General features: G+C 41.7%; 7 protein-coding genes across 7 annotated transcripts; 3 read left to right on the top strand and 4 right to left on the bottom strand.

The window, feature by feature from the left end:
• Positions 1-1,870: 1,870 nt before the first annotated feature.
• Positions 1,871-3,128, bottom strand: EAF02_001708 (uncharacterized protein; the record flags this gene model as incomplete). Its single annotated transcript, XM_038897756.1, has 2 exons — positions 1,871-2,533; positions 2,610-3,128. 2 exons carry the CDS (start codon positions 3,126-3,128, stop codon positions 1,871-1,873), a joined length of 1,182 nt encoding a protein of 393 aa, XP_038762731.1.
• Positions 3,129-4,861: 1,733 nt separating this feature from the next.
• EAF02_001707 (uncharacterized protein) lies at positions 4,862-6,372 on the bottom strand (the record flags this gene model as incomplete). Its single annotated transcript, XM_038897755.1, has 3 exons — positions 4,862-5,652; positions 5,702-5,785; positions 5,844-6,372. 3 exons carry the CDS (start codon positions 6,370-6,372, stop codon positions 4,862-4,864), a joined length of 1,404 nt encoding a protein of 467 aa, XP_038762730.1.
• A 730-nt stretch (positions 6,373-7,102) lies between these two features.
• EAF02_001706 (uncharacterized protein) lies at positions 7,103-8,170 on the top strand (the record flags this gene model as incomplete). The annotated part of the gene is made up of 1 exon (XM_038897754.1): positions 7,103-8,170. The coding sequence occupies one exon, from the start codon at positions 7,103-7,105 to the stop codon at positions 8,168-8,170; it is 1,068 nt and encodes a 355-aa protein (XP_038762729.1).
• Positions 8,171-8,307: 137 nt separating this feature from the next.
• On the bottom strand, positions 8,308-9,125 carry EAF02_001705 (uncharacterized protein; the record flags this gene model as incomplete). The annotated part of the gene is made up of 2 exons (XM_038897753.1): positions 8,308-8,687; positions 8,753-9,125. 2 exons carry the CDS (start codon positions 9,123-9,125, stop codon positions 8,308-8,310), a joined length of 753 nt encoding a protein of 250 aa, XP_038762728.1.
• A 762-nt stretch (positions 9,126-9,887) lies between these two features.
• Positions 9,888-12,052, top strand: EAF02_001704 (uncharacterized protein; the record flags this gene model as incomplete). The annotated part of the gene is made up of 6 exons (XM_038897752.1): positions 9,888-10,476; positions 10,523-10,728; positions 10,783-11,004; positions 11,050-11,106; positions 11,155-11,428; positions 11,478-12,052. The coding sequence occupies 6 exons, from the start codon at positions 9,888-9,890 to the stop codon at positions 11,675-11,677; spliced, it is 1,548 nt and encodes a 515-aa protein (XP_038762727.1). The 3' UTR covers positions 11,678-12,052.
• A 1,155-nt stretch (positions 12,053-13,207) lies between these two features.
• EAF02_001703 (uncharacterized protein) lies at positions 13,208-18,250 on the top strand (the record flags this gene model as incomplete). The annotated part of the gene is made up of 5 exons (XM_038897751.1): positions 13,208-13,971; positions 14,034-17,451; positions 17,535-17,702; positions 17,903-17,973; positions 18,202-18,250. 5 exons carry the CDS (start codon positions 13,208-13,210, stop codon positions 18,248-18,250), a joined length of 4,470 nt encoding a protein of 1,489 aa, XP_038762726.1.
• Positions 18,251-22,416: 4,166 nt separating this feature from the next.
• EAF02_001702 (uncharacterized protein) lies at positions 22,417-23,727 on the bottom strand (the record flags this gene model as incomplete). Its single annotated transcript, XM_038897750.1, has 1 exon — positions 22,417-23,727. One exon carries the CDS (start codon positions 23,725-23,727, stop codon positions 22,417-22,419), a length of 1,311 nt encoding a protein of 436 aa, XP_038762725.1.
• Positions 23,728-25,272: the final 1,545 nt, after the last annotated feature.

The following is a 25,272-nucleotide window of genomic DNA, read 5'->3' as shown; positions in this document are numbered from 1 at the left end:
GTGAAGCTTAATATGCGTCTAGTTCATCCCAGAGCTTAGAGATTCATTCAAGAATGTATAGTCATTTGATCGTTTCAGTCAATTCATATCTTGAACCTTTTTACTACTTTGTATTCAGAGTCCGGTGCGTTTATTATTTCTAATCTTATATTTATGACTTGAAGAAGAGGCATTGTTCATTCAGCGTTTAATATAGTACTCCGTAGATGAGTAATGTCTTAATAATCCAAGTATAGACTCATTATCATCTCGAAAGAATGAAATATCATTTACGGTGATATCAAGTACTGAGTCTCCGACTTACAGCTAGACTATATAAAGTTTATATGTATAATATAGCTTCCCTATAGCCTATATGTCATATAAGATTAGATTCTCTAATAGTTTATTTAGACTATAGTTTATTCAAAGATACTCTATCTACTCTTTAGATTTCAATAATAACTATCGATTTTAAAAGCTTATGATTTCAAATTTGTTAAATTACTAAAAACATTTTAATCTTCAAGACAATTTGATTATAAAAACAGAGTTGAATACTTTAAGAATCTTGATTGTTGATCTATAATTCGAACTATTAGATATACTGTCTAGGACTATTCGATTTCGAAGCGAGATGAAAATAACGAAAGAGAATTGTATTTCGACTGAATTCAGACTGGAGTAGTTAGAGCTAGATATCAGGGGATTAGATTTATAATCAATATTAGAATGAGTTTGAAATCGAGCATAGGACTATGACTTGAGAAGAATAGATTTCTATTTGAATGTAAATAAGTAGTATATCTAATAGAAATAGAAATCAAATATAACTCAAAAAGATATCAATAGTGATATATCATCGAAGATGTTTTCATTGACTATTCATTATCTTTTATCACTCTAACTATTATCCTCATCAAGATATATACTTTATCAGAACTTATATTCTCATTCCTCATCAAAACAATCTATACGTATCGCCTCTACCTCTCCCTTACTCTTACTCTTCAATCTCAATTCAACAAATACACTACTCTATCATCCCCTAATACATCCATCTTCCCGTTCAAGATTCATATAAACTCATCTCAACCCATCTAAACTATTCTCACTACTAATAATAATAATCAAGTATCGAGAAATCTATTCTATTCAAATTTCCAAACATTGATATACCTTCTAGATACTTCCCTATGAGATAACAATACTACTCTCTACTATACTAATAAAAGAAACCGCCTCCTAATACGAAAGCATAAATAAAACCGTTCGCTTACTCACTTACTTACTGGAAAACTACTCTTTATTTGTAAGTTCAAGTTAGTAGGTATTTATTAAAGACTACTTGCTATTATACTACTATAATATAAAATTGAACTAGCTGTTTAATCTAGTATATATATATATCTTACAAAAATGAATCTTTATCTCTTCAATTATTAACTATTCAAGAAACGATTTTTTACTTATTTTCAATAGTGTATTCTCCGTATACATATGAAAGAGAGTAATTAGAGGTTTATCGACTTCAAGATTTTTATAAACTTGAACAATTTACTAATTTTAGGTAGATTAAGCTTGATTAATATATGATTTAAATTGAGATCAGGATCTCATTTAAATATATCTATAGTATACTTAAAATATAGAGGAGGATACATCTTGTTAATATCGTTTGAGCTAATAATATTCTAGATTAAGAAAAAAAAAATTAGGGGATGGGTATTAGTGATGATTTGAAGCTTGTAATGAAATAAGAAGTTGAAAACCAGTAGGTGTTTAGAAATAATAACATAAAAAGCAGAGATTTCTCGTTTCCGCTATAATATAACATTTCCAAATGATCTCCGCAGATGTATACAACAAACATAAACAAACTAAACTATCTCTAAGAACTTTTATCTTCACCATCACTCCACTCATACTGAGTCAAACTTTCATCTCCATGTGGAAGGAAGCTCATCAACCACCCTGCCAACCCCCTCCAAGACATCAAACCCAGAACCCTATGCATAACCGCAATTCCCCACTCCGTTTGTGGATTTAATAACCCAGGAACCCCTGGCGGAAGCTGCTGTACACTTTCCACAATCGGTCTCATCTTCTCTTCATATTTCCGCAATCCTTCTTCCCAATTTCCCTTACAAGCTCCGAGTTCTCCTGCAAGATGATACGCACCTAGAATCGCCGAACTGGTGCCCATCCCCGACAGAGGTGAGGGACAATAACCTGCATCTCCCACGAGTGCAAATTTCCCTTTGTAAAATTGAGGAGGATTTATTTGGGCGATTTCTTGCATATAATAATCTGGTGCTTTATCCATTCCATCCAAAACTCTCTCAATCTCCCACCCCATATCAGACATTTCTTCTCTCCACGCGCGTTTTTGTTCTTCGGGGGTCATTTCGAGATGTTTTACTAACTTGCATGTTTTGTTGGGATCGGTAATACTGAGGAATACTCGTGTAGTAGTACTCTCATATATATTATCCGGACGCAGTAATATCGAACGTCCACGAGAAGCATTATACCACTTACCCCATTCATCATCCTGAGATTGTTTGGGGATGGCGAAATGATGCATATTGATACAACGATTTCAGACCATCGTTTGGAAGAGGAATAACAAGTCGTCTAGTTTTCGAACGCAATCCATCTGCTCCCACAACCAAATCGAAAATTCTCTGTTTGCCTTTTGCAAAAGTAACAAGGACTCCCTCATTCACCTCTTCAAGTTTCGTAATGTAATCATCCCAAATATAGTGACACGTCTCCTTTGTACTGTTATAAAAAATCTCGGACAAATCTCCCCGAATGATCTCAATATCACTCGTGAAGGAATTTCCATTCTCCTCCATTGGGAAAGTAGCTTTGGAGACACCATTCTTGTCAACAAATTGAAGACCAAATTCATGGGTTACTTTGGAGCGAATTGTGGATTCGAGACCCATACGTGATATGACTGTACGAGCGGGGCCTCGAATATCAACTCCTTGACCGGCGGAACGAAGAGAGGGAGATCGTTCGACAATCGTGGCGGTTATTGAGGCGCGGTTGAGCCAGTAGGCGAGGACTGGACCGGCGATGCTGGCGCCCGAAATAAGGATGTGGGGTTTTCGGATCGAGGTGGTGGGTTTGGTGGACATTTTCGGAGAAGGGGTTGTTTATAAGTAGGTAGTGCGGGACTGTGAGTGGGACTGGTCCAGAGGAATCTCAGAGTTGAGTATACTGACACGTGACTGACTGGACCGTAAGGCGATGTGCTGAGTGCGTACCCAGTAGTCCTTATGTGCTATTCGAAGTCTATAACAAGAATTGATATATAAACGTTCCTCTAAGCACTTGAATATATGCTCAATTGCAAAATCTCAACAACGTGGTATCAAAATATAAAATATAAGCCGTGTTACACCTATATAAATAGTGATATCATAGACCCATTCTAGGATCTGATAAATCAATTTGTAAGACGAGATTGAAGTATTTGTAAAGTTGATAATGATATGTGAAATGGAAGTAAGTGAAGAACTCTAATATCTAGTATCAATGATATGATATATACAACAATCCTACACCACAAGACAAGTCCGCGACGGGATTTACTAATCCCCATAATAGCAAAATCCGCGGCTAAATACCGATATCTCCATATGCACGATCGACCAACAGCAAATCGCTTCTCGATACTCGTACGGTCAGAAAGTACACAACTCCTCTCTTGACCCTTGATAGGATTAAGCTGTTGCGTATCTAGGTACGGTACATTACATTACATTACATTTCATTTCATTTCCGAAAAATATATAATCGGAAAACTTTCCTTATAATGAAATCTCTAGTACGTGCTTCTCGAATCTCGAGATGTATTTATTTGTAAACAAGCTATCAGAAGAGCCCACTAGTAGACTCCACCAGTACAGCGAATAATTAAACCAACAAAACAACACTACAAAACTAGATCTCGAAATATTTTTTGATACTACGATTTATACGTATCTGTCTGGATCTTGATCATATAATCAAAGAGGGCACTGTACTGCATTAGCTAGCTTGGCGCTAGCGCTTCCATATATTAAGTATAAGTAAGTACTAGCTTCCCATAGATAATAACGAATGCAATCATAATAGACTAAGGTACTTACTTATACTTATCAATCAAGTTGATATCAATAGTATTCATATCTCAGCAATTATCGCAACGATTCATTTATTCATTCTTTTATTAAATCGTAAATTGAACAACAAAAAGAGAAATTCTAATATCAAGCTATCGAAGAATAAATGTGATGTGTCAAGATCAAGAGAAATCAAGTTCCTTGGACTTGATACACGCGGATTCGGTACATAGGCGACTTTAATTTCTTTCATCCGCGGGGGGATAGGGGTAAGAATGAACATTAACGAGGAGGCGAGACACATTGCGAAATCAGAGGGGAGAGTATCAATGTCTATCAAGCTCAGAATACAATACAGAGCAGGAACATTATAATCTCACATCACACTGAGAGGCAACCCGACGCCCAATCTTGCAAATGTTGTATTATACTGCACGTGTCCCAAATACCCTATCTCAATGTTACAGCAAAGATTCCGATATATTACAATCCTTCCGCCCAAAATCCAATAATGAAAAAAACACCAGGCCGCTGCACTATCCGACAGAGGACGGTTGTCAATCTTTCAATAAATGAGCGTGCAGCCATACCAGTACCCCCTTACACCTGTTGACCTGAGCTAGATGCAAGTATGAAGGAAATGAACTCCACTCCAACGCCAACGCAATGAAAACAATACCCATAAGCTCTCCTACTCGTGATCGTACATCATTAATTTACTTCTCCACTTTCTGCCTTCAGCAAGATACCTCCTATGCCTGCGATCAAGTAGCACTAAACCTCTTGGTTTTGACGTCTCCACTGGGTCGCTTCTTCAATGCAATAAATGTCTTGACCCTTCTCAATCTCGTCATTAAATCCTTGTCCTTTGCATCCCTGATACTCTTTGCATCCTCTTCATCTGCGAAATCAGGTGCCAAATCATTACCATTCTCATCGATACTCTCGGTCGTTGCAGGTGCAATGTAACTCTTTCTTGAACCCTTTTCATTCTTTTCTCTACCAACTCTCAATCCATGCTCACTCTTCAATACCCGTAGCACAACTTCCCATCCCGCAAGCGCTCTTAGTTTTTGATTCTGCGTAGCGGCAAGTCCATTTTGTGATACCGGATTGCGCCAAGGACAATATTCGCGATGTTGGGCGATAGGATCGAGACCAGGAACGATAGCTGGCTCGGTTTCTACACCTGTAGCAGAAATCGATCTACTTTTGAACATCCAGAGACCAAGTATTCGGTAACATGTTTGACATGAGACGGATTCGAGTTGTTGGCCAAGACGATCATGCTTGTGACCTTGCCAACCACAAAGAGACATCATTAAAGCCACTTTATTGATATTGTCCGGAGAGTTTATTTGCCCTGATGCAGGAGATGATTGGAGAAATTCTTGGGGAAGATAGCTTGTAACGCGATCGATATCAAGGCCTTCAGGAGGTGACATATTAGAGAGGTATGGTAGGTGATCGATTCTTTGTTGGAGTTCATCGTAACGTTCGCGAAGGGTTTGGATGGTAACTGCAGGTTTGTTGAGGGGTAGCTTGAATATAACATCTAGGACAGAATTAGGACTGAGCGCGTGAAAGGGGAATTTTTAACGTACCATCGCATCCTCTCTGTCTCCATGGACAACTCTCATCATGGGACGCGACAATAAGTTCAACATATTTATCGACCAACGCATTTTCTACTGAGTTAGTTAGCGCTAAATCACCGAGAATCTGCGATGGAAAGAAATCCCCTACCAATGTTTTCCGCGATATAAACTTCCTTCTCTTTCCCGTCTTCTTCTTTCTTGTTTAGCTTAACCAGGATCTCTACATTGCAGAAACAGCATCGAACTCTCTCCTTCTTCTGACAAACCCATCCTCGCTTTGCCCATTCCACTTCATTAACCTTTGCTGGTTTTGGCGTCCAATCCGTTAGATTCGAGAAAGACTTTAATCTTTTGAGAAATTCCCCGCGATCATACGGGGTCCATTTGGGAGGCTCTGCAGGCGAGACGGGAGTGGCAGAGAGTTTGTGGACGGGTGCCAATCTCTGACGGGCGCTATCAAATTCGGATGGGGCCGCAGATGATGCGCGAGTTAAAGAAGATAATCGAGTCGCGTTGGAAGAGGAATATGAAATTCGTGGCTTCTTCATATTGGAATCGGTCTCAATTTGAGGTTTCTCGGGAGTTTTATTTACTTCGTGTGCTGATAAGGAGGAATCCGACTTTTTGCTTCCCAAGCCATTCAGGAGGGCGTTGAATTTTCTTTTGGTTGTATTCATTTTCGCGGCTGAGATAGTGACACTGAGTGACACTCTCGTGGTGCCGTAATATCAGAATGAAGTTGATGAGGAATGTGATGAATGATAATGTGAAGCTGGAGGGTTCCCTTTTATTTATTTACCGGCGGTTATTTGGTTGCTGTTTACGTGGTACTACTCGTAGTAAGTACTGGGAGGTAGGTACTTTGTACAAAAAGTAATAAATGACTAGATGAGCCGTGAAGCAAATCCCCTGCAATAATGAATCAAGTGTATGGGTTATGATAGGAAGAGCCAAGGCCCGTGCCGCCCGCAGTAGCTTCACACTTTCTGCTCGATTGCTTGCCTTGCCTTACCTCGACCTTGCTTGCGTAGTACGGTAGTACATACCTGGTACCCGTACGTACCCTCGTCCACCAGTCCAGTCCCTATCCCTAGTATTGGGAAAACCCCACCAAGAAAATTGGGACGACAACAAAGAGATTGAAATACCCCTCGATTCGATCCAGATTTCCTCTTACATATCTATACTCGTATCTACCTTCGTACCTGACATAAATTCATGTCAAAGCCGTCACTCAAAAATAATCCCTCTTCCAATTACTTTTCACCAAAAAGAATTCTCTTCACATCTTTCCTGATCGTCATACTGGCTTTCATCACAAATAGATTCTGGCCCCGGGTTACTCTCATATCTCATCACTTCTCTCCGACACATATCAATCCACTCTCTACAGCTTCGACTTCCAAAATGTCCAACTACAGCAAAGAATTAGAAGTGGCGCAATTGGCCGTTCAAAGAGCAGCTATCTTGACCAAGAAGGTCTTTCATGAAAAATCTAAAGGAACATTATCCAAGGACGACAAATCACCCGTGACAATTGGAGATTTTGGAGCGCAAGCTTTAATTATCCAAGCTATCAAGAAGAACTTCCCTAATGACGAGGTGGTCGGAGAAGAGGAAGCTAGTGATTTGAGAGAAAATTCTAAATTGAGAGATCAGATTTGGGAATTGGTCGAGGCTTCGAAACTTTCGGACCCTGAGGCTGAGAAGGTTTTAGGTGGCCCAGTGGAAAGTGTAGATGCTATGTTGGATGCGATCGATGCTGGAAACAGTGCTGGTGGAGCCAAAGGAAGAATTTGGGCTTTGGATCCTATTGATGGAACAAAGGGATTTTTGAGAGGGGGTCAATATGCCGTTTGCTTAGCATTGATGGTCGATGGAGATGTCAAGGTCGGTGTTCTTGGATGTCCTAACCTTCCAGTCGATGACTCCGCTCCATTATCAGCTGATGCTGGCAAGGATGCATCAGATGACGAAGGGAAGGGTGTTTTATTCTCAGCCGTATTGGGACAAGGTGCTACCAGTCGACCATTGGGTACTGGAGCATTAGCAAAAGGCCAATCTATTCAGATGAAGCCAGTGACCGACTTAACTCAAGCTACTTTCTGTGAGAGTGTTGAAGCCGGTCACTCTTCTCATGGCGATCAACATGCTATTGCTACCAAATTAGGTGTCACCAAAGCCAGTGTTCGTATGGATTCTCAAGCCAAATATGGTTCAATTGCTAGAGGCGCTGGAGATATCTACCTCAGACTTCCAGTTAGCGCAACCTACCAAGAAAAGATCTGGGATCATGCTGCTGGAGACTTAATCGTGAGAGAGGCAGGTGGACAAGTTACTGATTCCCTTGGACGTAGATTGGATTTCAGTAAAGGAAGAACTTTGGCTGAGAACAAGGGTGTTGTTGCAGCTCCAGCGGCCATTCACGGCCATGTTCTAGAAGTAGTCAAGGAAGTTTTGGGGGCCAAGAAATAAATTGTACATATATTTTTATATTTGTCATGAATGTCAGCGATGATACTTTCTACACGCTTGTACATCATCGCCACAGATACATCTATGAGATCTAGAAGTGACATTATCTCCTTACTAATGTTCTTGATATTTAACCCCTACTTGATCTTCTTATTCTTCAACTTAATCTCTTCCCCATTAACAAAGATTCCCTTTCCTTTATATGGTTCTGGAACTCTCCACTTTCTAATTTGCGCCGCAAAGAGCAACACAACTTCCTTCTCTGGTCCTTCTAACAATATACGTGTAGGTTGTGGCGTACTCGCTTTCACGAATCTTGGAACGGGTAATTCGATGGGATGAGAATATCCTACTTTCAGGACGACGAACTGTTGGCCTTCGAATTCGGGAGTTTTGGTGGTAACATTGGAGGCGGGTTCGACTGTAGCACGGTATCCAACACCGACAAGGCGGAGAATAGCATTGTGACCTTCGGAGACACCGAGTATATGATTTTGGAGGTAGGCGCGGGTGGTTCCTACGGGGACTTGTTAGCAAACTGCGAGACAGAACATAAACTGGACACAAAGGGGAAATACTTACCCCACATCGCTCTTTGGGTTTTTACTTCTCTATCCTCCACTCTGACAGTTGCTTTCCGTGTATTCTCATCATGTTCGATTTTAATAAATGGCTCGATTGACATGGACATTTTTCCCAATGGCCCCTCAATTTTGACGACCGGTCTTCCAGCGACCGCAGAGCCTCTCGCCGGCGGAGGCGGTGGTATAACTTTAAAGGTTACTTCTGGAGGAATAGATAATACTGCGCTTCCAATGTGAGAGTTTCGACATGTTGATGCGGAAAAGGATCGTGAGGCGATTGGGAATGCGGGGAGGAGAAATGAAGGGATTGATACGGAGGGAGTGGATGTGAGGACCTGGCTTATGCCTTTAGATCGAGCGGTGGACAACATGGTGGGCGGGTTGCTGCTGTTTTGTTGTTAGGGTCGCCGTCGATAGAATTTGAGGTCGGATTAAATGTGGTTAGCGTATACTCAAGATAACACGTGACCGCGTGGACTTGAGTGATGTTCTCCAGTCTCGAACACCAGATGAAAACGCGTAGATATTGGGGTGATGAAAAATGGTCCAAATTTCCCAATTCAATTGAATAGAATGGATAGGGTTTTCTCAAAATTATGACTCTTAGTTCGTGTACAATAAAATTCTTTGAAACCCAAAGGTGAAAAGTATCGAGGTAGTCAAACGTCCTCGAATGCATCACAATTACATGTCACTTTAGGAAGGAAGAGAAATCCCCTCCTCAATTCACCCTCTTTTAAATCTCATATAATTCACTTCCTTCAGATCTGTTCATGTCCTGTTTCTGCCCCGACGAAGAAGATAGCGTCTTCTAATTCAGTTTTCTCGATCTCTTCTGTCCTCACCCTTTCTCTTCAACTCTTCTATCTTCAAATCTTTAGCAATAACAACTCTTTTCAACGCCAGTGACTATCTTCTTCTTCCTCGAAGACTTCAATCTATTCCATCTCCATTATCTATTTCTCATTGAATTATCTCCAGCTTCCTTAATTTACGACGAGCAACCGTTTAAAAAAGTTCTCCGATCTATCGTTTTCTGATCTTTACCTTGCTTCTGCGACTCGACTCAAATTTACTGCTGGTCTATAACTTTGAAAACTCGAAGACCCCCAAAGCACTATCAAAGTTTCAAGATGCTACTTCTCAAACTCCTTCTCCTTGGAATATGGTTAGTATCAGTATCTGCCTTCGGATGGAAGTCCAAAGTTGTCGACGATTCCACTCCTGGCCAACGACAAATTGGAAGAAATCAACACCAGAATACTAAGTCGGAACTGGTAAATGCTCGATCTCGCAACAATGAATTGTACTCGAGTGCGATGCTTGAGTTGAAGAGACTAGAGGAAGAACCGATTTGCCATCGAGTAGCTGCACAGCTTTTAATGAGCAATTGTGAAGGTTTGGAAGACATTAATCAAAAAGAATACGACTTATATAGTGGGCGTGTTCAGAGGCACTATGTGGAGAGCCTTGCTGCAAGCCTCGCTATTTGTGATATGGAACGTAGTAGTATGGTCGTTCCTGATGCTTGCGAGCCTTTCCGACTTCCATCTTTGTTACGTGCTTCGCAAGAAGCAGAAGGGAAATTACAAGTATCACAGAATGAGGTTGGAGCCTGCTTAAAGGGACTCGGTAAAGATCCGTCCCATTGGTTGAGTTGGACTAGTTATCGGGACAATTGTCTTTTGATTTGTCAAGCTGCTCGATCTGACATTGACAAAGGTATGTCGCCAGTTCATTCCATGAGAGCCTGCCTAATTGTCTCCAGATCAATCTATTCTTCTACAAAAAAAGCTTGTGGAGATCATGAGTCAATTTGCGGCAGACCTCGAGAACGACCTTCATAATCTTAAGCAAAATATGGCAGATAATGCAAGAGCAGCGGATTCTTACTTTGAAGGAGTCATGACGCAGGCTGAAGCACTCAAGACCAAGGTTGAAGGGGCATTCGATGTCATTTCATCAGAGGCATTGGTAAGTCCACTACTCGTCTGTATTATATGCTACAAAATTGACTCATATATGTAGGATGTTGCAAGCGTGCTTCGATCAATACTTGGCAGTACTGGCGATATTCAACGAGTGATGAAAAATGTCGTCGATACTGTTCTTCAAAGTAATGCCGAGATGGCCGCTGCACAAGAACAGGCTCTTGTGGCCACATCTGGAACTGCAAAATCAAAGTTGGAAAACATCAACGCATTGGCAGAAAACGCCGAATCATCATTCGAGAGACTGACTTACGCAATTGTAAGTTACACGGAATATTCAGGTGACATGACTGATTATATGTAGGATCTCTTGATTCCTGTGATCACATCCATGAGTGATAGACAAGACACTTTGGACCAGGTAAGGGTTTTTGGCTCATGATAAACAAGATTAATCTGACATTTACAGAGGTTCGATACACTGAGTAATGTCGTCGTGAATATGACCACCTTGATCCAGGATCACTCGGAAAGCCTTGAACAAGCCAGCTTTACAGCAACCGGTATCCGAGAAAGTCTTGGGAAAGCGGCTGAGGCCGCGAATTCATGGAACGGTATTATGAGTATGGGTGAGCCATTTGTTAACAATGCTCTTCGAATACTCTTGCCCCCGGTTACTCTATTCTTTGGTAGTCATGGTCTTCCGCCATCTTTGATTCGTAACCTGGGTCTCTTCGTTGGAGGTTTGTTTTTACTTTCCAACTTTTTACAAAGCGATACTGATAGGAACAGGTTGGGCAATAGCAGAAACCACGATACAGTTACGCCAAATCGAACACTGGATTCCACGAATTCAAAGACCAAGAGCGTTAACACAACTGGCACGAGACAAAGTACTACAAGAGGAAGCACAAATTACCTTCAAGGCTTCTACTACATTGCACAATGATGTCAATTCAAGTAATGGAATCCACTTGAGCGAGATGAAGTAAAATCGGAAGGTTTGTGTGACTTTTCGACATCTTCACCGACTAATTCAATCTCTAACGACAAAATTATTAATTCTCATCGGAGGGTCATTATGACTTTTCGATTTATGACTTTACGACTATTATGTGGCCGGCTAGCATATGGAAGGAATGGGTAACAAATATCGCTATTTATCAAACAGTAACTATTTTTGAAGGGGCTTTGCATTTGATGGAGCTTGCAAGACGTGGAGCTACAATGGAACCAATGGATGGGATACATATTGGCATATATATTTTTAGGTGCGAAAAGCTAGTATGACTTCGATGTCCAAAGCAGTTCTCTGGTACCGAGCAACGACATATGGGAAAAGGGGAACTTATCTGTAAATACAAATTATTATTTTGCTCAATCTCTCAGGGGCTCCAAGCGCTCTACCAATGATATCCGAACTGATGTCGGTGTAGATAAAAAAAAGCTTTGATGTGAGGCTTTCCAAGACACCCCCTATCTACTGAGTGTTTATTTCATTTGAATGTTTTCTTTTGCGGTGACATAAAAGAGATAATGCAGATGACTCGATGGCAGTAATGTTTCACGACATGATCTCAAACGGTTGGCGTTGATCTGGTTCTTTAGCAACAAGCGATACGGTTATCAAACCTAACACATGTCAAAAATGTACTTATATGTCTTTGATTTTCTTTTCCCTTATATTGATGATCAAATGAATCCATTCTCATATCTACTCAGTGAATTCCAATAAGTTAATAAGTATATATCTTTTCTTTTCTTTTCATAACGTTGTCTGTCCAATACGGGTTAATTTCGTTAGATACGTGATTAAATATGGTGGGTCCATGTAAATCGGCCGCAGGGGCAAGTCCCCTCTAAAATTTAACTGCTCTCTTCTAGAAGTCAACAAGCTCAATGCCTTCAATTTCCCTCTCTGGTCCCTGAACTCTCACCAACTTGCATTGATCAGTTCTTATTTTAGCATTGCACATCATTTTCTGATACTTACTTTCCTTTACTCAAAACTTCATAAATCAATCTGTTAAGTGTTTGAGATACCCAAGAGGAATTGGGAGAGAGAGAGAGATAGGGAAAGATAAAGATCCAGGTCAGTCATTTTTGATAGCCAATCCAATCCCGAATAGAAGCCCAAATCGCACATTCATCCATTGGAGCATTGGAATTTGCGCAATTGGAGAACACCATTGCAAGATAGGTGTGCTTCGTATTGCGCTGCGATTGAACACGTCGTAAGTCTCGAGTCACATTGAGGGTTCTGGTGTATCAATCTGTTTGGCAGATTCAACCGTTTGCGCTACCAAGTGAGATTTGGGTCTTTCCATTGATCAATGATATGTTACATGTCGCGCTGTTTGGTGGAGTACATATGCACATGTGAGGCTAGGAAAATTGGGTTGGGGAAACGGTCATTGATGAATTATAAATGAATATCGCTGACTGATTTTGATTTTTACAACTATAGTCGCAAATATTAGTCCTTCGTTATACAATCTCCTTCTTCCTCGATCATTGTCAATATGGCGGACGTTGAGAGCCCAGTTATCCCCCAAGAGACTTTCAAGCCAGAAGAATCATCTCTGGATACATTAGATGATACTCCTGTCACTCCTATCACCCCTGTTGAAGCTCCCGTTGAGGGCACCGCAGATGCTGTGGCAGATGAAACTACCGGAGCAGGATCGGAAGTAGATACAGAGACAGAGAAAGAATCTGTCAAGAGCAACGATGCAGGCAAGACCGCAACAGGAGCTATAAGTGGTGTGAAGAAGGAAAATGTACTTCCCAAAAGAGCTGGCTCATCTGCGGCACCAAGACGTCCAATTTCAGGAAGCGCAACAAGACCCACGGCCTCTTCTGGGATCAAACCCACATCTTCATCCGCAACAAAGACTACAGGAGGTTTGAGCAAACCGCCAACGCGCCCAGCAACTGGATCTATTGTGCGAAAGCCTACAAGCAGTGCAACAGGAGCTACATCTTCCAGTGCCAGTCATAGAGCTCCATCTGCTGCTGGAACTCATGCAGACGAGAAAAAACCTGCCATTACCTCTGCACGACGGGTTTCTCTTGCACCAAGCCATACCAATACTTCAAAGACGCCTGGTACAGCGGCTGAAGCCCGGGCCAGACCTGCCTCTATGCACGCTACTACTACTACAACCACAGCAGCAACAACAACCGCAAGAAAACCTGTTGCATCCACGACAACAGCTGGTCAAACCAGTCCAAAGGCTGTGAAGACTCCTAGTACAACTGCCCCAAAGCCAACGAGTGCTTCTGCGTAAGTCCCATTATAGTTTTATCTTGTGAATATGGGTGTGTCCAGTACTGATAAGTAAATAGCACAACTACCACTCGCCCAGCACACTCTTCCAAGCCTTCAATTAGCGCCCTTAGCAGCGGCGGTGCAGTTTCGGAAGCTAGAAAGCGTCTCAACGCTCTTCAAAGTGGTACATCGACCCACCCAGCACCAAAGCCATCAGTATTGTCATCCTCTCGCTCCGTCAGTGGAACATCATCTGCGACTGCGACAGCAACTGCGGCCGCATCCACAAAAGAAGTCGATGAGCTGAAGACAAAATTGGCGGAGAGTGAGACCAAGGTCGAAGAATTGAAGAAGGAAATTACCACATCACAAGAAAGACTTCTTGATCTTGGCAAAGCTGCTGAAGAAGAGTCGAAACGTATTTCGGATGCCGAGGAAACCATCCGCGCAACACACAACGAACTTGTCGAGAAGCTCAATGCCGATCACAAAGCCATTTTAGAGAATTTGCAGGCCCAATTGGTGGAAGCCGAGAATGCCAAGGCAGCAGCTCAAGAAGCTTCTTTGGCGGCTATTGAGGAGGCAAAAGAAGCTGCGTCTTCTAGAGGTGCCACTGAGCATGTGGAAGCTTTAGAAAAGTTAAAGACTGAACACAGTGCCGCCTTGGAGGCATTGAACGCTGAGTTAGCGGCTGCCAAAGATACACATGTTAGCGAGCACGCAAATGCTTTAGATGCAGTCAATGCCGAATTGGCTGCCGCTAGAGAAGCAAATGCCGGTGCTATCGCTGCAGCCGCCGAGAAAGAGGCCGAAATCACAGATTTGAAAGTTCAGCTCGAGCAGGCTATTGCAGAATGTGCAGCTGCAACTGAATCATTGAAAGCTCTACAGGCCGAGCATGATGAGAAAGTCAAAGCCTTAGAATTAGACTTTGAGTCCAAGGCCAGTAAGCATGCAGACTCTCTGGAAGAGTTGAAGAAAACCTTGGCGGAGGAGCACAATGCTGCCATGGAGGCATTGAAGTCTGCCCATTCGGAAGAACTTTCAAGAGGAAATACCGATGCTTCCTCAACTTATGAAGCACAAATTTTTGAGTTGACCAACAAACATGAAGAGAATCTATCCGCCATCCAAAAGCAGCTTGAAACCCAAGCTGGCGAACATGCAAGCGCCTTGGAACAATTGAAGAAGACTTTGACCGAAGAGCACACTATTGCTCTTGATGCATTGAAGTCCGCTCATTCGGAGGAGCTTGCGAAGGGCAACACTGATGCTTCCTCCACTTACGAATCTCAGATCGCTGAATTGACTACGAAACACGAAGAGAGCTTGGCTGCTGTTCAAAAACAACTTGATGAAGTTCTCGAGGCTCAAAGATCTTTGGAATCTGCTCATGCCGAGAAGGTTCTAAGTCTGGAAAGTGAGGTCACCAGTCTCAAAGAAAGTCTCGAAAAGAGCTCCGTAGCATTGGCATTATCAGAAAAGGAAATTTCTGAAGCTAAGGCTGAGGCTGAGGCTGCCAGAAAGGAACTTGCCTCTGCACAAGAGCAAGTTGTCGAATTGACTGAAAAACTCAATGGCTTGCAATCTACTGGAACCGAGTCCGAATCCGCACTCGCCGCAGCTAAAGAGGAATTAGAAAAGTCCAAGCAGGAAGTCATTGCACTTCAAAACACCTTGGAACAATTTGGTTCTGATGAAAAGAGCAAGGATGAATTACACATGAAGATTAAGGAGGAGCTTGCAACAACAGTTCAGTCGTTAGATGAGAAAACCAAGGAGATTTCCGAACTTTTGGACAAGCATGCATTAGAAACTTCAACGCTCAATGAGAAGCACTTGAAAGAACTGGAAACCATTTCGAATGATTATCAAAAGGAGATTGATGCATTATCAGGAGACTCTGGCATCAGAGACGAATTCAATGCGTTGAAGACCAAGCATGAGGAACTCACCAAGGCCCATGCGGAGGTTTTGAAGGCTCATCAAGAAGAACTCGAGAAGGCAAAGCAAAACCACGCTGCAGCCATTGTTGAGCTCGATATTAATGAAAAGGCCCATCAACGTGCATTGGACGAGTTGAAGACAAATCATGCCAAGGCATTGGATGAGGCACATGACAGAGCTATATCTGCTAGTCATTCTTCTCACTCCTCAGAATTGCAACAGCTCGAGCATAGTCATGCCGTTGCCATTGCCGATTTGAAATCCGAGTTTGAGAAGACTCATGCAAAGGTATTGGACGACGCACACAGCCAAGCAACTTCTGCTGCTCAAGCCGCACACCAGCAGGAATTGGAGAAATTGACTTCTAACCACGCTGAAGATATCGCTGCCTTGAAGGCTCAACATGTTTCAGTTCAATCAACTCATGAAGAAGCTATTGCAGCCTTGAAGGCAGACCACGAAGCCAATATTGCCACCGCCTCGTCGGACGTGGAGAGTCAAAAGATCGCACAAAAGGCCCACGATGAAGAGTTGGAAAAGTTGATTGAGAACCATGCTGCAGATATCGCTGCATTGAAAGCTCAGCATGCAAATGCTCAGTCAACTCATGATGAAGAAGTCGCCGCCTTGAGAGCCGAGCATGAAGCCAAATTGGCTGCTGCTTCGTCAAATATCGAAAGCCAAAAGGGTGCTCAACAAGCTCATGAACAGGAGTTGGAGAGATTGCTTCAAAGTCATGCGGAGGACATCGCTGCTTTAAAAGTCCAACATGCTAATGCCCAATCAACGCATGATGAGCAAATCGCTGCCTTGAAAGCTGAGCATGAAACCAATTTGGCTAATGCTTCCTCAGATCTTGAAACCCAAAAGGGTGCTCAACAAGCTCACGAACAGGAGTTGGAGAGATTGCTTCAAAGTCATGCTGAGGATATTGCCGCTCTGAAAGCCCAGCACGCTAATGCTCAATCAACTCACGATGAAGTGATTGCCGCTTTGAGAGAACAGCATGAAACTAGTCACGCTACTGCCTCTTCGGATCTTGAGAAACAAAAGGCTATTGAGGCCGAATTGCAAGATGAGATCGCCAAGTCTAAACAGTCTTTGTATACAGCGCAAGATGAGTTGGAAGCCCTCAAGCAAGCTTTGGCTGCCGAAAAGATTGCTAAGGCCAATGCTGAGGCTGATTTGGAGGCTGCAAGAAATGTGAAATTGGATACTTCCGAACTTGATGCCTTACGTCAAGAATTACAAGCTCTCAAGAACCAACATGAGGCTGCTCTTGCATCAGCCCAACAAGAAGCAGCAATGGCCACTCAAGAGCTTACAGCTAGCAAATCACAGTTGGAGACAGCAAAGGCAGAACTCGAGAAAGAGAAAGCTGTTCTTGAACAAAAAGTTAAGACTAGCAAGGATGACTACAAGACAATGCATGAGTCTATGACGGAGCTCCTTGAAGAGACTAGCAAAGATTGTGAAACTCTTGATGCTCGTTTGAAAGAAGCAGAAGCTCAACTCAAAGTCAAAGATGCTGAACTTGCAGAGGCAAAGGTATGAATTCAATTTTCCTTCTGATTATGTAGTTATAATAGTACTAGGTACTTGAGCTAATTCAATATGGTGAAACAATAAAGACCAAGCTCTCAACTACATCCCCACCAAAAACACCAACATTCGGAGGACTTTTTTCTAGGGGATTCGCCGATACCGATGGTAAGGATTCCGAGGGAACGGGTGAAAGCACAGATGCAGTGGTTACACCTGAAAGTGAGCATGATAATTCATCAGCCGCGTTAGCTTCGGTTGGCGAACCTTTTTTCTAGTGCTTCTGTTGCCCAGTTCTATTCTCCTTTTCCTTGGTTCTATTTGCACATACCTCACCCCTAATTCCTTTCTTCCTCGTACACAGATACTTAGTCTTTCCCTTCTCATACCAGCCTGATTCAAATACTCATACACACAAGAAAGGAAACATTTACTAACGTATGACTCAAATCAACAGTTAGCAAAAGCTAGAGTTACTGTTGAACAATTGGAAAAGATGAATGATGATTTGAAAAAGGATAATATGAGGTAGTTATTTTCTTGTTCTTTTCCAATCCTCCCATTTCACACAAACCCTTTTTTCTGCATCCAATCGAATTGGATCTCATTTTCCTGCCATTCAAATCACATCATCCCCTTTATTCCTTCCGCTTTTCCACGGGATTTGCTGCTTGCGTTTTAATTGCTATTACATTGGTGTTGAAATTTGCGAAGTGTGAAATCTCGGCTGATTATAGATTGTTTTGCTCACGCTAGGTCATTAGAATCAATTTCAGACGTCTCTGGGCCAGCTCGTAATGAATAGCTCTTGACATAATATTATCCTCCTTTCATTCCAGAATCTTCCAACGTATTTCAGAATTTCAACCTTTTCCGCAATTCTTGCGCATCATGTCTCAGCTCGACTTATGTCAACTTCTTAATCAGCAAACTGTTTCTTCAGTGCCTTCTATTCATTCTACGTCGCCGATATTTTTCATCATGTTTCGACTGTTTAATTCGACTTTTTTAATGCGTCACCTACAAACGTTCTAGTTCATGGTGGTTTCTTGTCTTGACTTGACTTTATTTTAAAGTCTAATAAATCGACATACTTTGCCCGATACCCGAAATATAAAACCCTTCTATACCCAACTTTACTTTTTGCTTTTTTGCATTTATTTGCTAGCTTCGATTCTTCCATCTTGTCAGTGTTCGCAAAGATTTAAACAGAAACTGAAGGCTGGATGGATGGATCTGGTATCATCTTTCTTCTTCTTGGGTGCGCTTTTTAATAGGGATGGACGAATGGATGTATGTGGTATGGTATGGAATGGTGGGTTGGAAGGGGAGATGGATTCGATGGGAATTTGTATGTGAGGTGAAGTAAAGTGAACACGGATGGTGAAGAGTACATGCTTGTTAAGAATGTATGCATGGACTTTTGAGTAATGAGCATGAATATTCGTGGTTTTATTGAGTTGTTTGCTGTTTGATATTTGGTTCTTAAGTGGTGAGGTGGTAATGATGTGAAGTACATGTCTGGGTTCTCAATGGTTCAGATCGTAGTGTGATAATTGGAAGTTTCATAAATCTAATTGAATGGTTTGAACGAGTTGAAATACTGAGCGCACTATTGATTTTGTACTGCTTTTGAATATTGGGAGCTTATTAGATTGGGTTTGGAGTTCGAAATGCTGAGTACCCTGATTATTCGTCCTCTGGCTCTCGGCTGAGATGGTCATGTGAGGTCTATACTTGAATAATTGCTACAGATGGTGCGTATACTTAAAAGGGCTCGCTGACATCCTCGTTGCATTGATTTCGAACTCTATCTCCTGACGATGCCATTACAGCTTCATACGACCCAATCGTAGCTAATACTCTTCGAGAAAGATTACGTGTAATCGAATTTATAGGATAGAATATCATGGTAAGTTTTTCAGAGCTTACGCAACCATGTTGTGCGGGTACCTACTGAAGCTTGGCCGCCAAGCCCTGAAGTCTCACTTATAAATCTATAACATTACCGAGTTTCCGGGAGCTTGTTCACTTGATTATCACTAATTCGGTATTGTATGGATGTGGACTTTGTGACTTGTCCAGTGCTTTCTTCATTTGCTGATCGCTTCTTGGACGGAATCACTTTTCCCGTTGTTGCGAGATGGTAGTTAATTATCTTTTGGCGGGGAGGTTTTGAGATATCTGAGGGGACAGAATGTTTCGATGGCCGAAAAACTATCTGTGATTGTGCGACCGTGGAGCTTGGAGCTTGGGGAATCATCTTTTCATGTCTAGCTTGAGTACCGTGGACTGCAAATGGACTGTGTATGATCGCGATTGCTCCAAGTTTTTCAAGAGTTGGTTTTCCGTATGGGGTTTGTAGGATGGGGTTCTTTTTTTTATGGATTGACTAGTGGGTGAACTGAACTATTGTATCAAGCGGTTGGTGAACCCGATCTTTGGCTGTAAAGGGACGGTTTGATTTCGTGTCTGAGAGTCTGGAGTGATGGGTAGTGGATATGTTGGTGGTTTCTTTTTGTGCTGGCTCTGGGATTTGTAGGAGGATTATTTTGATGATGGGGTTGAGATACCTAGGGATTTATGGTTGGTTGTGAGCGAAGAATGAGTTTCCATTTCTTTTTGGAGATTTGTATTCTTTTCAGGAGCTGCGATAGTGATAGTTTTATATCAAAATCTATCTACTTGTATAATAGGAAGTTTCGGTTTTGATTATACGACTGAGAATAAAATTTGAAGTGAATTGATTAATAAAGGAAAAAATGTTCATTTCGCTTGTTATTATAAATGATTATTTCCAAGGGGTTTGATTCTATACTTGAATAACATATTCATACTACGGCTCGGAAATCATTATCCTGAGTATAGAATTCCAGAGACGGTCCCTTCAATTGCAATTACTATAATACTTCATAGCGATAACATACCTTCGCTTACGGACCAAGTACCGGGCGACATACATCACACCGAAACCCAGATCAACGATGGTCCAAATCCTGGATGAGTACATGTGATGAGCTGTCATCAGCAGAGTAAAGTATATAGCATATAAGATCCTAGGAGAAAATCATGGCGTCTCGTTTGACGAGATCGAACCTACTGTACTAGACACAAACGTCGGAGAAAACTACATTACACAACTAAACGACAGATATTGTTCAGCCATCGTATGTGAGGGATATTACGAAGCGGGTAGTGAGTTTTTGTAAGTACAGCTGCTAGAACATGGTGGTTGTGAGTTGGCGAAGGGGATAATCTTCGCGATGAGAAGAGTGATGATGGAGGTCTGTGTCCTTGGGAAGAATTTGGTGATTTAATAGAGGAGGATGGTCATGTTTGATAGAGAAAGAATTGTATTGGGAATGGGAAACGATAGGTTACAAATCGATTGTTGATGTATATTAACAGGGGCAGCGAGCGATGGAAATAAATCAAAGTGGTGAATGCTAAAGAAATCAATTGACAAGAAAAGTTCGAAAATGGCAAGGGAATAAATATGTCGATATCTACTAATAGACTTCTGTCTTTACATTGAATCGTTGATATTATTGACTAGAACCTCAATATTTCAGTATATCTAATGAGTTAATAAAATCGCTTCTTCATATCTTACACTTTGTCAAACTGTGTTTTGTGCCTGTAATATGATTGATAGATAATAAGTGATTTATTTACTCTATCAATCAAACTTCAATCAAACTCCAATTCAAAGCAACTTCTTTCCAATCACCACCTACCTCTAAGCACAACTTATACCAATAACCATCTCATTAAAAAATGCCCACAAGAATCACTTTGTCTAAGAAAAAAACATCTTTTACTTCAATATGATAATAACACATCATCATCATCATTTCAATTCTCGGTACATCATCCATTCCTCACTATCCTCTATCATCCCAATCCCAACCCACACTCACTCCCCTTCTCCATCCAAGTAAATAAAAAGTCCATCTATCCAAAACCACTCACTCTCAACTCCAAAAAGCAACTCCCATCCCAATTCACACCTACTTACCCACCGAAACCGAAACCAAAACCCAACCTTCCAAGCCACCACAAAACACACAACCCCCTTCCCCCTCTTAACCACCCACTACTCCCCAAAACAAAAAAACTGCGTTCGCCGGGAATCGAACCCGGGGCCCATCGAAGTTGTGTCGCACACTCCAGATCAAGGAAGAAATTGATGGCAACGATGGATTTTACCACTAAACCACAAACGCTGATTTTTGATGTTGTTATGGTGGGGCGCTGCTGTTTAAGTATATTAACACAGATCTGGGTGGGGTAAATGGAAGGGAGGGTGGGTGTATGCGAAAAGCAATAAAAAAATGAGATAGTTAGTTATATATCTATTAAATATAACTTCTATCTACTTCATATCAACGAATGAACAAAATCTCCATGCGTTAATTTCCTTTTTTCAAAAATTTAATCGCGATTATCTTGAGATCAATTAGAAAGAAAGCTAAGCTAGACTATGAGGTAGCTGGCTCTACTTTACTCGTATATCCCAAGTAGTAATAATGAATGAGCGAAACAAATCTCTAGGAAAGAGTACTTTACTATACTAGGTATGTAGATTTCCTATTCGAGTATTTCAATCATCTCATTTCATTTCATTAATCGATAGAATCATAAACAAGTATAGTAATTCCTGCGCGAAGATGAACAAGCGAATAGTAAAGTAAGGCAAGTAAACCAAGTAAATCAAATATAATTAATCATCGCTTCCATCCCATCCTAGATCTTCTTTCCATTTCCATCTCTCTTCCTTTTCTCTAAATCCCAAGTTCATCATTTCGTAAGTTCGTAATAAAATACAGTGCTGTTTCATCCATTCAAGTTCGAGCAACAAATCCACGCTCGCTGGTAACCTTCCAATCACATCTCTAAAATCGCTGATGGGTCGTATCCTTCGTTCATATCATGAACATCATCAAACCCCGGTTCAGTAATATTCATCAATCACCCCTCATAACCTCTTCCATCACTTCTCCTAGTCTTCTCCTCATAAGCCATATATCTTTCCCGACTATCATCTCTATCCCTATCTCTTCGACTCCTAACCGAATCTCTCCTTTCCCTTCCACTTCTTCCTCCATCTCTATCCTCCCTCTCTTCATTCCCATCAATCTTCCCATCCGGGTATTTTTTATCCCATTTCTTCTGTTTCTCCTTCGCCTCCTCCTTTCCATCCTGCCACTTATCAACCACAGCATTAGCCAACAATCCTCCCGCCGCCGCTCCAATCAACGTATAGATCTTTGCCCGATCTCCCATATCCTTTCTATCCTTCCCCGTCTTTGATTCTTGAAGCTTTTCCGCCGCCCATCCTCCTGCAAGTGCTCCGAACGCTCCTCCTACCAATCCTTTTGGTGAATCTGTAAATAATCCTTTGACTTCATCTTTAAGTCCATAGCGTTCGGCACGATCCTTCATACTACCCGTATGTGTATCTTTAGATTCACTATGATCAGATCGAGGTCTGCGACTGGTGTTATGAGTGGAAAGTCTTTGGTCTGTATTTGAGGGATAAGATTTGCGTTGACTGTGGATATCATCGTAGGAACTACTTCTTTGAATGGGTTTTGGTCTGCGTGTTCTTTCTCTTTCGTATCGTTCATCTGAATCATAGTTTCCTCTCTTTTCATCTCTCTCGAATGGGTCTGGGAATGGTGCTATAGGCGGAGGAGGAAAATAGTAAGGATTTGGACTAGCAGGATCTAATGGTCGAGGAGCACTGTACTTTGGAAGATATTCAGGACGAAGACGTGGTGGTTCTTGACTGTATATCTGCGATGGTGGAGAATTGGATCGATTTGATTCTTCATAAGGATATCCATATCCATAACCTGTACCTGTACCCGCGCCACTATGTCTTGGAATATCTCTCAAATCTCTATCTCTCTCCCCTTTCGATTCCCAATTCCTATCCCTCATATTTTTTTCGCGTTGTCTAGATGTGTAATCGGGTTCGGAATCGTAACCTGCTTCTTCGATTTCTGGATTCCTATATGGTTCTTCTTGTCTCTTTCGTGTTCCTCTTTCCCAATCGTCTCGCTCTCGCTCATCTCTTGAATCTCTTCGTCGCTCTGGATCTTCTCCTTGATCTCGAGAATTTCTCCGTTCCTCTTTCTCCCTACGTTTTCTCCTACTCAATGTAGAAGGAATACGCGGTTTGTAGGTTTCTTTCCTAAAAGCTTTGTCGGGAATTTTATGAAAATGTTTGTCGACGAGAACATCAGTAGCTTGGAGACCTATGGGAAGGTAATCCATCTTGATAGATTCGGGTTGGCCCGTAGTATAGCGTGGTCTATAGTATGGTTCGTAGAGTAATGATGAAAGTTAAGGTTCGTTCCCTGATTGAACTATGATGCAAGGTTGGATTGACGATTCGTATTGGACGGAATAAAGTAAATGAAGAGCTTGGAGGGGTTGAATTGAGTTTAGAGGGGTGACCCTTAAGACGGGACGATTCGTAATTGGTTTGTTGGTTACTTGGTAGTAATGTATACCTTGTACCGTTGTATATAATAGATGTTTGATGTGATATGATAGTAACAAATGATTCGATAGTAAATTCCAGAAACTTTAGATTTCCTATAAAACGTATGAATATCTAGTAACGTCGAATGTCGAACGTCAAATGTCAAACGTCGAAAGAAAAGTAACAAGAGTAAAGGGATAAACCGTCTCCAATATATTGGAAATTCTTCTTAGCTTTATCGTCTTACCAATTGAGGGTCATGAGGTTATTTTCCTTTTTTGCCCTTTTTTCCCTTCCCTTCGCAATTTTTGTATGCGTGGCACTCAATTAACGGAATCCCGATGTTTGCGTGGGGGGAGTGAGGCCGGAGTGAAGATTGCAGCGATCCATTGTATCATCGTGCATATCGACTGCATGAAGTGAGATTTATAAGAGAACCAACAAGCAAACAAGCAAAAATCAAGGGGAAGATAAGGGGAATTACGCCTCAACTACGTCATTGATACGACACGTGACTCAAATGCTGGAGGCTGGCGACTAGAACTACCTGGGTATATGTACATACATGTACACATCCTACACATCCTACACAACCAACGCAGCGTTGCCATTCGACGTCTCCACCCGAAAAGTCGGAAGACCAACTAGTCTGTACCAACCAACAATTCCCAGATCCAATGGCCCAATGGCCCAATGACCACAATTCAATCACACAAGGCATAAACGATCGACCAACCCAATGGCTATCAGTTCGCAGACTCTGAGCCTCAAAGTCTCGTGGTGAGACAGATGTACTGCATGCATATCTACCGGCACTTACTCGGAAACAAATCATCTACGTAGTACATCCATATATACTTTACGTTGAAAGGGCGGTATGATCGAGGGCGACACGACATCACTCTGTTCATCATCCTAGGTACAAAGTGTGGAAAAACGAATCAGTGTTCCTGATATTCAATAAACTTGTATGAGCATCGAGAATGTGTACTATGCATCAATTCCTCGGTAGTCTCTCGACGTCTATGTATGGGGTAGATGCTGAATCTAGACCCGTCTAGACACCAAGGCAGTATTGATGAAGAAACGTTCAAAATCTACAAAAAAGGGGAACTTTGATTACCATTAACCCTAGGAGGGGCAGGAGGGGAAACTCTGATAAAGAACAGATATAGATAACAAAGGTTAGGAGCAGAACGAATGATTGTGAGAAAATTTCGTACATATATACTTTGGAGAATCGAAAGCAAACTCACATTTCACGTGCAAGGTGCGTCTCTATCAAGAAACTATCCAATTTTTATCTATCTGAATCGTTTTGACGAGACGAATAC

Source organism: Botrytis sinoallii (genome assembly GCF_014898435.1).
Source record: "Botrytis sinoallii strain Bc 23 chromosome Unknown BSIN_002, whole genome shotgun sequence".
NCBI classification, from domain to species: domain Eukaryota; kingdom Fungi; phylum Ascomycota; class Leotiomycetes; order Helotiales; family Sclerotiniaceae; genus Botrytis; species Botrytis sinoallii.
Note: the sequence above shows the minus strand (reverse complement) of the source record. Positions and strands in the feature narration are given on the sequence as shown.